This window comes from Callospermophilus lateralis, unplaced genomic scaffold, assembly GCF_048772815.1.
Source record: "Callospermophilus lateralis isolate mCalLat2 unplaced genomic scaffold, mCalLat2.hap1 Scaffold_66, whole genome shotgun sequence".
NCBI classification, from domain to species: Eukaryota; Metazoa; Chordata; class Mammalia; order Rodentia; family Sciuridae; genus Callospermophilus; species Callospermophilus lateralis.
In genome coordinates, this window is record NW_027514882.1 from 5,701,097 (window position 1) to 5,714,715 (window position 13,619).

Sequence of the window (13,619 nt, forward strand, 5' to 3'; positions counted from 1 at the left end):
ATCCCTCATAGATAAAGAGAGACTACCATATTTTACTGTGGCAAAGGAAAAGTGTGAGAAGATGTGATGGAGTGTGTAACCACGCTGTTCCTCTGTTTTACCAAGAGCCATACAGACATGGGGGCACAGTGGATACTGGACTCCTGGAGGTTTATAAAGATCTCTGCTTTAGCATCGTCTAGGTGACATAAAAGAAGTGGGCTTATTTGCCCTGCTCTGCCCAATGTGCCATTGGCCTTGGTTTACCTCACAGTAAACTAAACCCCCATGTCCCACCATTCCACCTTGTGGCTTCTTCCTAGCCTGGCTGATGTGAGCACTGACTGAGAAAGAGAAAGAGAAAGAGCAGGCAGCTGGGGAAATCAGGGAAGGCTCATAATGTATGTGTGTCATCATGCACAATGGAACTTAGCTTACAGAAGTGACAACAGGATGGGACAGGTGCAGAGTGAAAGGAGGAGACCGGGAGCAGCAGAAGATGCACAAGATGGCCACTCAGTACAGTGGACAAGTCCACACATAATCTTTTAAGAAGGAATATCGCAGCACTAGTAAAGGACTTGTATGTCTATTTTCAGTCTAGATGTGCTTATTCTATGGCCTTGTTTCTTAAGGAAAACATGATGCATTATTGTACACACATGGCCCCAACTTACAGTTCGACTTGGTTCATTGGAGTATTAAATACACTTGTGATTTACCATATCATTTCTTAAGCTGTGCTTACCAGGACGTAGCCCCATTGTAAGTCAAGGAGCATCTATAGTTGTAAAACCATGTAATAGACCAGTTTCTTAATTTGTGGGGAAGGAGGTGGAAGCTACTACTTTAAAAGTGATTGAAACTCCAGGAAGCTCCTGATCACAAGTGTCCTTCTCAGATTCTTTGTGCTGGAAATGGCAGCCCAACTTCCCTGGCCTGGACCATAGCCAGGATGTGCTGACTCTTGGAACCCTGATGGAGGGCAAGGATGCAGCAGGGCTCAGAATTAACTGGTTCTGCAGACCAGAAGCCTTTCAGGGCCACAAACTCTCTCCCACTTGGCCTTGTATGTGTGAGGGCTTCATTTTTCTTTGAGTCTGGTCTCCGCAGGGTAGGATCTGCCCTTGCCTCCACAGCCCAGTTTTGCAGTCCAATTTCTATTGCCTGGAGAGGTCTTGACTCTCCATACTGCCTGGCACGTCCCAGGGAGAATTCCCCTGGCTCAGACTTACCAGGTACTTTCCACTAGACAAACAAACTTGGGGCAGGGCTGTAAATTCGTTTTTGTTGTTGTTGTTGTTAATGGCAGGTCACCAGGTGCTACATGGATGTGTAGAAATGAAGTAGAAGAGGCTATGTGTGTTTGCAGTGGGGAACAGGGGTATTACTGAGGAAAAATACATGCCATCCATACTCCAATCTAAAGCTCAAAATACTGCCATTTCCAGAGGTCAAGTCTATACTCCCAGATGAAAGAGAAGTTAGACACAGAGCTTCTGCCTCTCAAGTTCTGCATCCTGCCTCCCCTGCTGCAGCGCTTACCAGTGTTGCTTAGATTGAATTGTTTTCCTAAATCTCTCCATCCTGGCTCTAAATATCTTCCTACAAGTTCCGCAAATGTGCCTGCCCCCAGCTATAGCCATAAACAGCCAAAGACACGCGACTGCGGTGCTCGTTGACTCCATCAGGGCTCTCTTTTCCCTTTGCATCTCCTGCCCCCAGATGAGGTTAGGTAGATTTAAATTTTAATCAGTTAGATCCGTTGTTTTTAATGGGAATTTAAATTGAACTAGGGACTGAAAATATTAGGGGGCTGCAAGTCACTCAGCTGGAACGTGGTAGCAGCATTTCCCCTGGCTCTAAGATGGGTGGTGGCTTGCTGTAGTGTGATCCTCAGTGCAAGCCCTTTCTGACTAGATCTCAGGAATTAGTAGGTGGCAGAGCATTGGGACTAAGCTTTTTTTTTTTTTTTTTAACTTTGGCCCCTTAAGTCAGAGAAGGAAAGCTTCCTAGAGTGATTTCAACCCACTTCTTTGATCAATGGGACTTGGATTTTCCATCTAAGCCTGGATGACCAAAACAAGGGAAAGGAAGGGGGTATATGCTAGAAGATGCCCCCATCCCTGTATATCACCCGCCTCTTTGGGCCTTCCCATGAGTTGAGGAAAGGCAAGCAGGGACACACTTAATTTAAGAAACCTCAGCCCTTAAACACAAAGGGTAGAGTACACATCACACACTGAAGATAAAAGGGGATCCCTTGAACCCCTTGATGCCAGGAACTAAGCCTTACAGTGTGGTGACAGTGGTGAGGCCTTAGAGTCTTGGACATACTGTGTTTGGTTTATTCATGATCACATCTGTTTTAAATTTTTACATTTTACATGTGAACTATATCAAATATACAAATGTTTTTTCCACATTTTTTTACTGGTGTACTATAATTGTACATATTGATGGGATTTGTTGTTGTGTATTTGTACATGCACACAAGGTAACAATATAATTTGGCCAGTATCACGCCCCAGCACTTCCCCCCTCCCCCTGCCTCCCCCTCTCCCTTCCACTCCCTGGTTCCTTTCCTTTACTGATCTCCCTTTGATTTTCATTCCCTGAGATCCACCCCCACCTTTCTTTTTCTTTTTCTGTCCAGCTTTCACATTTGAGAGAAAACATATGACCCTTGACCTTCTGAGTTTGACTTATTTTACTTAACATGATGGCCACTTGTTCCATCCATTTTCCTGCAAATGCCATGATTTCTTTTTTCTTTATGGCTGAATAAAATTCCATTGTGAAATATACAGAAGTCTTTAAAAACCAAGGCATTGTCTTAGTCCATTTTCTCTTAGCATAATAAAATATTTTAGTTTGGATAATTTATAAAGAACAGACTTTTTTTGGCTCATGATTCTGGAGGCTGAGAAGTCCAAGAGCGCGATGCTGGCATCTTCTGGGGGCTTGGTGAGGGCCTCATGCTTCATCATAATATAGAGGAGGACATCCCCTGGGGAGACAGAGCAAGTGTGCCAGCTCAGGCCTCGCTTCTTCTCATAAGACCACTAATGTCATCTGGGGGCTTCACCGTCATGACCTCATCTAATCCTAATTACCTCCCAAAGGCCCACCTCCAAATACCATTAATATATGAATTTCTAACACATCACCTTGGGGAAACACATCTGAATCATAGCAGACATCCAAGTACCACCCAGATTTGTTGATGTTAGTACTTACAGTATTTTTAAACATGGAAATGATATATTACAAATAACACTGAAGCTCCATCTGCTTCTGTAGATCATCTCTCCTCTGTAATCAGTATCTGGAATTTAGTTCCAATCATCCTCCTACATGTTTTTGTACTTCAGCTACAAATGTCCATAAGTGTGAACATTACCCACATGCATAATATTGCTTTGTAGGGTTAAGAATATACAAAAGTTGCATCCAGCCATATAGATTGTTTCACAATGGGTCCCCATACTGTTGCTCTCTTGCAGAAACCACAGACAAGTTACATCCCCTTTTGAGCTACAGGGAAGTATGTGGTAAGGTGCTGCTTATATTAATTGTGGCACAATCCAGATGAACAATCAGGGCCTGGAAAGAGACCAACTTGACATTCTACAGGCAGCATCAGCAGAACTTTGTGATTGATTTGATGCACATATTGGCAGGAATTGGAGTGAGGAATAATGATTATGGTCCAGGTATTGGTAGGGAGATTAATGCTGGTCACTGAACTCAGGGGCAGATACAAGGATACTGCTCAGGTTAGGTGATGGGTCCTCTTTTAGACCTGTTAAGTTGGAAGCAACTACAGCATAACAGATGGAAAATTTCAGAATGCCATGAGATATTTGGACTTGAAATTCAGGAAAGAGACCTGAGCTGGAAATGCCTTGTTGGGTTCCTTGAGCATCTCATGAGCGTTCACTTCAGGCATTATAATAGTTTGGTTTAAGAAACTTCAGTGGCACCTTTACCTGGAATAAATAGTGTGGTTCAGACTCACGAGATTTCTACCAAACTCTGACAAGTGTCAGCAAGAGAACCAAGGCTGAGTTAACTAATTACCATGTCAGCTTCAAAGGTTAGAGTTATACTTGAGACAGTTTTCCCTCCAATCATCCATGGGGATTTTCTCATTTGTGAGATTCTATAAATCCTCTCTGAATATAATTCCTGCTTTCTGACTGCACCATGCCTTAGTGTTAAAGAGTTCAAAGACTTTATTAGCCTTTATGTAGACTTCTTTCTATTTGCCCAAACTTGCCACCTTGTTATGCTTCAAGGTGCCCCAACCTTTCCTGGGATTTGCTGACAGTACATATGTAACCTAGTGTATCATTTCTTTCACAGACATTTACTCTGGGAACTCTACTCTTAAGTCTGCCATGAATGGTTTTCTGCAGGGTGGGAAGCAGATGGACCATTCCCTATTCTGCCTGTAGCTTGCTGCAGGTCTTACCTGGGGCCTGTGGTCCACCCTCACTATTTAGCAGCTGACTTTTCATGGGGCGGTGTCTCCTTTTTATAAGGGAGAGATGCCTGTCCCCACCCCCAATCTCTGCCTCAAGGCCAGCAGGATGTCCTGAGAGGCCTCCTTTTGTGTGATTGGAATCAGCCCTCAGTAGCTAAAAATGTAGGGTGGGGTCCAGGAAGAGTTTGGGTAGCTGCTGCTGTTGAAAGTGTCCAGAAAGACCTGGCACACTTAGAATAGGGAATGGCTGCTCGTGGGTGGGCCCTAGTTTTCTCTCCATCTCTTGCTTTTATCTTCTCCTCCTCCTCCTCCTCCTTCATCTCCCCCTTCCCCTTTGCCCCTTCTTCCTCTCTATTCCCCTCTCTCCCTCCTTTTCCTCCTTTCTCTCACTGGGATGTCTCAGTGCAGTCCCTCTCATTACCATCTGCCCGTGCCTACCCCCTCCTTCCCTTTAGTACTTACTTGATTCTTTTCCCACACCACAATTGGCCTCTGGCTTCCTCGGGGCCTGTTCCCTGGTCTATGACCTCACAGATTCCAACACTGAATGACCTTTTTGCTATAATGTCTATCACCATCTGTCAGGAATCCCTCTGAGTCAGGATTCTGACTTTCTTCATCTGCTTCAGCCTACCACACCATCCCTGGGTCCCCCAGTTCCATTAGCAGGGGAGGAGGCAGGGTCCCTGAGAAGAGGTTGTGTGAGGCAAGAGTTACCAAACATGTCTACCATAAGAACCATATCCCAGAGCCCCTCCAATTAACCTTTCCCAGGTAGATGGCCCTAAGCATGGCTCAAACTCCCAAGTGGGAAGCTGTGATTTATAAATGGTTCCTCATCACTATGCCCAGCAGCCTCACCAAACTTCACCTGGAATTAAACTTGCAGCTCAAGCGTTCATGTTATTTATATGTTAGTCTTCAGGGAGTAGCTTGCTTGATGCTAAGTCATCCTGATCTGTAAAATAGAGAATGTGGACTTGCTGTTGTATCCTTCATGAATATTTCTGATATATGATTTGAAAGTTTTCCCCTAGACTGAGAGTCCTGTGTTATAGTCACGAGGGCAGTGAGTGGCAGAGGGCAAATTGTGACTGGCTGCATTCAGAGCCTGCCTCCTCTTCCCTGTGCTCCATGGCTACTGTTGTCACACCCTGTGTCCCTTATGGGTTTGAGTCACAGAACTTTCTATTAATAGATTTGCCTCAAGTGTCTGAAACAGGCTTAGAATGGGAAAGCCTTGTCCCACCTTCATACAACTGGAAAACATTACAGAACTTGAATTTTTCAGCTTTCAAATAAATAAATAAAACACCAAACAACCAAGCTGTACAAAATCCAGCTTGCACAACTTAGTCACACGGAAACACGAAGAGGAAGAAAAAGTGATCTGGTTTCCACTTTATAGGTGGTTTTGATTCAGAAAATATGCTTCAAATCCAGTTCCTACAAATACAAAAAAAAGGGGGGCTTGGTTTTGCTTCTAGAATAAAAAGTAAAACTACTCTTGAATGTTTCTGGTCTTACCAGAGTTTCCATTTATCCCTTTTTTTACTTTTGCCTACCTGGATATTCTTCTCTCTCCAGCTACTGAGTCAATCGATACATATTGTGGGAAACTCTTCTCTCCCCATGACGAGAATTAAGTGGGATCCAGTTCCAACAACATGAGTTAATCATCACTAGAAATATTGGCAAGAGCTGGGGATGTTTGTATTCCTTGGGGACAGCTTAGCATCTCCGGATAAACATTCCAGTCCAATCTTCTGGCTTCTCTGGGTCTTCCATCTCCAAACTCTCTCCCCCATAAAGAGGATGAGCCAAAAGCAACTTGAGGATCCCTGGTAATTTACAAAGTGAGGACGATACTTCCAAAGAGTGGCAATGAGTTGTCATTGGTACTCAGTAATGTGTTGTAATATAGTGTATTTCTTGCATAGTTATACAGTAGCAATATGACTATTTTTAACCTTAAAAAAGAAAGTCCAGAATTTGGATTGCCAAACTACTGCCATTTCCACGATAAGAATGCCCACCCCTGAGGCCTCTAGCTCTTAGAAGCTCCATCCTTCCAGACAGGTTGTTAAGCAAATAAAACAAGAAATGCTTTCTGCTTGTGCCCTCGTTTTAGAATAGAAAGATCTATTTGGACATCATCCACACATATATGGAAGTGCATGCAACAGTTTATGGCTCCAGCACAAAGAATATTTCCAGTTACGTGAAAAACCATGGCATACTCAGTGGACGAGACCTGCAATTTCTTCTCCGAGAAACCAAGGTGAGTTTTCAGTAGATTTGTAAACATTGACCAGAGTTGCTCTTTACAGGTTTGTTTCCCTTGGCATTAAAAATGCAATCAGATTCTTTCTTGTTTTCTTTCTAACAATGCAATAGCTCTTTAGGCCTTGATTGGGCAGTAGTTTCCTAGCAGCTGTCACTAAAAAAATTAGTGAATAGGGAAAGGAGGTTGCTACTGTTTGTTAATTGATTTTGGCAAAAAAATAATGCAATTAATTTTTTTTCAAAAATTGTTATTTGCACAATTCCTGAACTAACTAAAAATAAGTGGGGAAGTCAGGAAACTTTATAATAAAAAAAATTTACAGAGGATCTTCTCTGTGCTAGGCAATAAGCCAGGGGCTGGGAGTAGGGCCAAACATGGGAAAGGTAAGGCTCTATCTTAAAGGACAGTCCTTCTGCTAGAATAGGAGCCTCTTCACAGTAAGCCAGGGTTAATGAACTCTTCACTCTGTTATCTGTGTTCAAGGAATCAAATTGGGTCCCTAACCAGCTTTTCCTCATACCTCCTCATTTAGCAAGTATGTCCTGGACACCAGAAAAAAAAAAGAAGAGGTTCATATGGAAGAAAAATCCCTGCTGCCTCAGGGAGCAGAGAAATCATCATCACAGATATAAGAGATTGCTGGGGTATGGATACACCTACTATTGAACCATATAAAGAGACAGAATCAGGTAGCCAAGGTGCCAATGGCATATTCAGGAGAAAACTAGAAAGCAACCTATCTAGAAAGTATTGGAAAATAGTAGATGATTAAATACAACAGGAAATAAGGGTCAATGGTCACAGAAAGAGGCATGCAGACACTGCACATAGATAGTTGGGGAGCCACTGAGTGTTATTGTACTACACTAGAGCATAATGGTCTGGGGCTTTGTGGGCTATGCCCTTTCTATATTCCTGCATTAAAGTATCACATGAAGTTAGGTAGCTTGTGAATAACAGAGTTGGCTGTGAAAGCCCTTTAATTTATTTGATATGCTTTCTTATATTTACTAATAAGTTTTTTTTATGAATTTTGCATATACTTATTGAACAACTAGTATATACCAGGCATTGTGCAAGGAATGCAACAGTGAACAAAACAAGCAGATCCCTCCACTAGTGTTTCCTAAAGCATAGAGAAGTTTATTATCACGGGTGGATTTCTTAACTCTGGTCCTTGGCTCACTTTGCTTTTATATTCAAGATAGGGCAGAGAGGTTGAACAAATAAACTTTTGTAGCATGTTAGCCATCACTGATCTTATTTAGAAGGTACATTCATATGTGCTATCCTCTTGGAATCTCACAACAGCTTTAAGAGGTAGACAGTGCTAGTAGGGTTGTTAACTCTGGAGAGCTGGACATGCCTATGGTAAATTGAGGTCAAGTTGAGGAGGTCACTCTAACTCGTGATTGTTTTAATTGCAAATGAAATCTCTGCTAGGCTGTTGATGAACCAGCCTCATAAACACCCAAACTCAATGGAAACCAACCTATCAAAGAGTATCTATCTCCTCTGCTTCAGTTTCTTCATTTGTAAATATATTTTATCCTTTCAACCTTCAAGTTATTTGTGCAATAGCATGAACAAAATATTCTGTCAGTTCTTTAAGTCCTTGTTTTAATGAAGATATTATTTCCTTGTAAGGTCACCTGTAATCAGATGATTATTTGAAGCCCTCCAGGAATGACGTGTGTCCCGTTTTACCATTTGCTTCCCATCACCTCCTGTCTTACGTTGATATTTTAGAATCATCAGGATGTCCGGGCCCTTTAACAGCAGTGCTATTTTTTGCTATTTGCCTCATTTTACTTTTCTCCACATCAGGTTGTGGAAAAAGTTCAAGCTCCTTTAAAATAACATTTGGCAGAGCTGGTTTTCAGGAGCATGTCTTTACTGTCTCACACACTTCTATTAACCCAGCCTCATGAATGTCTTGCTCAGCCTTGCAAATTTTAAAAGAACCCTTACTTACTTACCATCCACTTACCCTGTCATAGAATAGGAAATAGGCCAAAACTGAGGTCCCTGATGTCCAGGAGAGAACAAGAAGAGGCCCATAAAACCCCAGCCACGATGTCAGAGTGGCCAACAGCCAAGGAGGACAGCTTGAATTTTAGCATGAGGGACATGTATTCATCCTTGAAAAATGGGTAACTTCTGAGCATGTCCCTGAGCCCATTACATAGTGCCTGCTTATCTGAAAAGAATATATTAAAATACTCCAAGTGGAACTATGGCTCAAACAGTTAGCAAATAGGATGAGGCTAAGGCAGTGTATCACTGAGATTCTCCTCACACCCAGAACACACCCTCATGCACTAAAATGAATGGATCTTGGCCTCTGCAGTAGTGACATGGAAGGCCGGTCAGCCTTTGCATTTATAACCCTTTCTGCTTCCAACTCCTTCCTCTGTGTCTCTGAGCAATTTAAAAGCAACTTATTCCAATCCACCTTGGAAGTGGAGACGTAGAGCTGCTGAGGACTGTGGAATAAAGTAGATTCACAAGGTCTTCAGCCTCAATACTGGAGAGGGAACAAGCCTGAGCTCCTCGAGAGGTTTGAAGGAATGATTGATGTTTAATCAGCTCTAGACTCATTATTTTTCTTTATGAGCCCTCTTTGAATCTCTGCACCAAGCCCAGGAAACCCTCTGCTCAGCATAATTTGTCCTGGCATGCCATTAGGGGCCCAGGCATCTCCAGCAGACTCTTGCTTCAGGGAATCTGGAAAGACAGGAGGAATTAATGAAACACTGAAAGAGATGAGAATCTAGAGAAAATGATAAAAATTTGGATGAATGAATTATTTATCAAAGGACCACAGACAAGTCATTCAGTCCAGCAAACTCCAAGAGATCAGTTGAGGTCAGCAAATCAGGATTCGCTAGAGTAGCATGTTTTTAATTTTGATGTAAATCTCCATCTCTTGTAATATATTTTCTTTCTTCACCTTCCTAATCGTAACCTCTTCATGTCCACCTTCCTCTTCTTGCTTCAGGAAGCTTCCTATTACATTTGTGATATTAAATAGGGTATTCACATTTAACACTGGGATGCAAGGGTGTCTGCAGTTCTGACGTAGGAGCCAGACAAGATACCTTCCTTTCTGCAGTCAGAACATCTCTGACTGTGGCCTGCCAGGTGAAGCTGCTACTAGTGCTCATGCTATACCTGTACCCTTCTCTACCCAGACTTTATTTCTTTTCCCCTCCAAGCCTTGGTAAACCATGGTGATCCTGTGTTCCCCACCATGCCAGCTCACATAGAGGCCTGGACAGATTTGGCAAACGGGCTGCCACATCCTATCCTGTCTTCATGCCTAACTCCCCACCCTCTGCCAAATAGACATTCATTCAGCTATGACTTTTCTTATACAGCTTGGATGGGTTTTGAAACCTCTCTCAGAATCAGGACTTGAGGTTCCACCACCACTGGAACCAGGCCACCATGTAGCACCATGAACTTTGCACCAGAGGTTTTGCTTGTTCTCTTTGTGGGTATATTTCCAATGCCTAGAAGAACACCTGGCTTATAGAAGGTACTGGATACAGGCCAAATATCCCTCATCCAAAATGTTGCAATCCAAAACTTTTTGGGTGCTGACATGATGCTACAAGCACAACTTCCATACAACTAAACCCCAACTACTGATGCTAGCCCATGATGTGCAGATGTGTGACACTGTAGCGGTATATGAACTTGGGCCACTACTTAGTAAATGTTTATAGAGTACCAAGTTTTGGAATATTGAATTTTTCTGTGAAATATTTCACATAATCCTCACAGCAACCCCATGAGATAAAACAATGTTGTTGTCCCCATTTTGCACTTGAGAAGGTCCCAACCCTGAAGAAAATAGATTATGCATGAGCCTCAGAGAATCCACAGACAGGCAACTTGTCACAGTTATGGAAGTATGAAATGACGGTGTCAGGACTTGAACCCTGTTCTCCTTGACTCCCAAGCTTGTACTGTTAATTGCTACTTTGTGTCATAACCAATTTATTGGGTAACTCAAGGTTACTTCATTGCTCAACTCCCTCCTGAGCCACCTCAGCACGGCTAATTATCATCAGAAAAGTGTATGTTGAGTATACCAGATTTTGGATTATTCTTGATGTGCCCCATCAAAAGTGACTAGAACTGGGCTGGGAGTATAGCACAGTGGTAGAGCCCTTGCCTAGGAGGCTGACACTGACTTCCATCCTCAGCACCACCACCCAAAAAAAGAAAGTGACTAAAACTGACCAAAACCATGCAGTTATCATAAGAACTGCCTTTGTCCATGTTTGAAGGAATCTTTGTTGAGTGCCCCACTTATGGGTTTGAAATAATTCCATTTCTCCTTTCACACAGAGAAAAATTCTGAGAGGAAAAATTTTGCTGGTCTCTGTGTTGGAATGTTTCCACCCTATGCTGTGAAGAAGGCGAATGGTGCTTCATCTGCCCTTTTTCTCTTAGCATTAGTTCACAATTTAATTTTAGAGCATGTCATCCCTCTGTTTAGGAACACTCACTGATGGGGTTAGAGTTGCAGCCATGGAGATGTTCTGTCACCTGAAATATCCTTGTTAGATTCTGGGCTTCTGAGGGCCAGATGCAGTTTAAATAAAATATGGACAGTTTTCTCCTGAGAAGGTTATCCCCAGTGCTTGAATGCTGTCCTACTTCTGTCTCTTTCTCTCTTTCATCCATGCTAAGTAAGTCTGCAAGTAGGTGCAAGGACTGGGGAGTGGAGATTAGGGCCAAAACAATTTGTTACAGTTAAGGTACTGGTTTGTGGCAAGGCTGTAAGCATGCCAAAGTTTCCAGCTAGAAGTGGTGAATTTTCTGTGCCTATCCTGTTGTCGTTCAACTCTCAGATGTGCTGTTTGACCTTAATATATCTGCTCCATCATAATGTCACAAGTAATGAGTAGACAGGAAGCAAGAAAATACTTGCTTATTGACAGAAGTGACAGAAAACTATTATTTGGTGTTTCCAAATCATGCATTTTCTGCAGTGTTAATTAGTGTGACAGGAAAACCCATTGCCAAGAAATTATGTGGTATTTGCTCAAGCTTCCTTCTAAATAGGCTTGGGAGAGGTAGCCCAAAGTGTTTATTTTCTTCGCACTGAGATATTCTGGTCCCAGCAAGGCAGAAGAGTTGGTGCAAATTGTTATTCAGATATAATTAAACCTAGGTTATATTCAAGTCCATTAAGCCACAGCCTCAAATTCTTTTAATTAATAGGTTCAGATTGGTTGATCTGAAGGAGCTAATTAAATTTTTCTCCAAGATTTTCCATTGAAATAGAAAAGCATTGTGCTTCTTCCATTTCCTCCAAAGTTGTTATTGACAGTTTAGGGTTGATAAGGGTATTGGCATTTCATGGCAGGCCTCAATTTCCAAAGGTCAGGAACCACTGTGGGTGCTGGGTCTCTGACTAAACCCATGAAAACCTATTCTGCATCTTTTAGTACTGCTTTTAATCAAAAAGGCCCAGGTGTTCTATGCTGTGCTCTGTCCAATCATGGCCTGATGGATGTCATCTATTTTTTCCTGGAGAGTTTTGGCACATTCTTCCTAAAGTGTGATAGGAAGAGGAGATCACAGAAGTCAAAAGCCTTAAGGATGGAAACCCTGGATTCTTCATGCTCAATAAGGCCTCTTTCCAGCAGAAATGTCTCAATGATTGCTCATTTAAAACAGCTGCATGGGGTTGGGGGGGGCTGAGGAGAGAGCCTGGAGAATGTCCTGGAGCATTAGTACATCCCAATATTTATTTGCATTTCTTCTGCTGTCAGGCCTCTTCCACCTCTGGGCCACAGTGCCGGGCCACACTCTGTATTCAACAGTTCTCTCTGAGAATCTGACTTCTGTTCACTCTGCACCAAGAATGAAATCCAGAGCAGGAGAGTGGAATAGAGATTTCCCTCTATGCTGCAGCTTCCAGGCCCTCACCCTCACCCCATGACCTCCAGGGACTCTTCCTTCCAAGGGGAAATGACACAGCCAGCAGTAGGAGTTCTGCAGGCCTCCTGAACCTTCTGTTCACCCCACCTCCCTTTCTCCCTCATGGATGTCCCTGGCTGTGTGATCTCAAGGTTTACAGAAAATGAAAGGTTATTTCTTCAGCAAAAAAAAAGAAAGGTTAAGTGCCCTGTCTATACAAAAATTAATAGGATAGGGAGTTTCTTCAGAAAACCTGAAATTTCAGGTGTTTTGCTCCAAAACTCCTTAGGGATCTGCATGATTCTCCAGTGTCACATGTGGACTGCTCTCTGTGCAGCCCTTGTGTTGAGTGCCAGACACATGCATCCTTTGTCTTCCAGGAATGCACAGGGAATCCAGCAGCTTGGACCCGGTGCTTTCCAGCAGAAACATCTCAGTGATTGCTCATTTAAAACAGCTGCATGGGGTGGGGGAGCTGAGGAGAGAGCCTAGGGACGGGAGAACCACACATACAGATAAATCCAGCTCAGCAGACTCCTCCACTCTCAGGACCTTCTGTGGGTGTTTCTCACCATGAAGATGAAAGGAAGCACTGCCCTGGGGCCCACCTGGGCTTTATCACTTGACATGCCTCTTGGGAACTGGAGAGATTTCAGAATTGACTCTGTGATGTGGGTAGGAAGAACACAGGCCTCACTAAACTCAGGCTTGTACCTCACCGTCACCTACCTCCAGCCCTCCAGCAGTGTGCAGTATTCTTGCATGAACATTATGCAGAGTGAGGCATTTGTCTGAGATATTATCTCATTTTTGGACCCAGGAATCAGATCCACTGAACTGTAGCAGCACGTCCCCTTTGTCACAGTGTCTCCCTGCTGCTGTGGTTGTTCCTAAGACTTTGAGAGAGCGTGTTTCTGCTGCCAT

At 43.0% G+C, this 13,619-nt stretch overlaps 1 protein-coding gene across 1 annotated transcript in view; it reads left to right on the forward strand.

The window, feature by feature from the left end:
* Nucleotides 1-13,619, forward strand: part of LOC143389855 (alpha-1,6-mannosylglycoprotein 6-beta-N-acetylglucosaminyltransferase A-like) — a 102,079-nt gene that overhangs the window by 54,229 nt on the left and 34,231 nt on the right. The window contains exon 4 of the mRNA XM_076842622.2: nt 6,600-6,749. Coding sequence (XP_076698737.1) covers nt 6,600-6,749 — 150 coding nt within the window. The remainder of the gene's footprint in view (nt 1-6,599; nt 6,750-13,619) is intronic.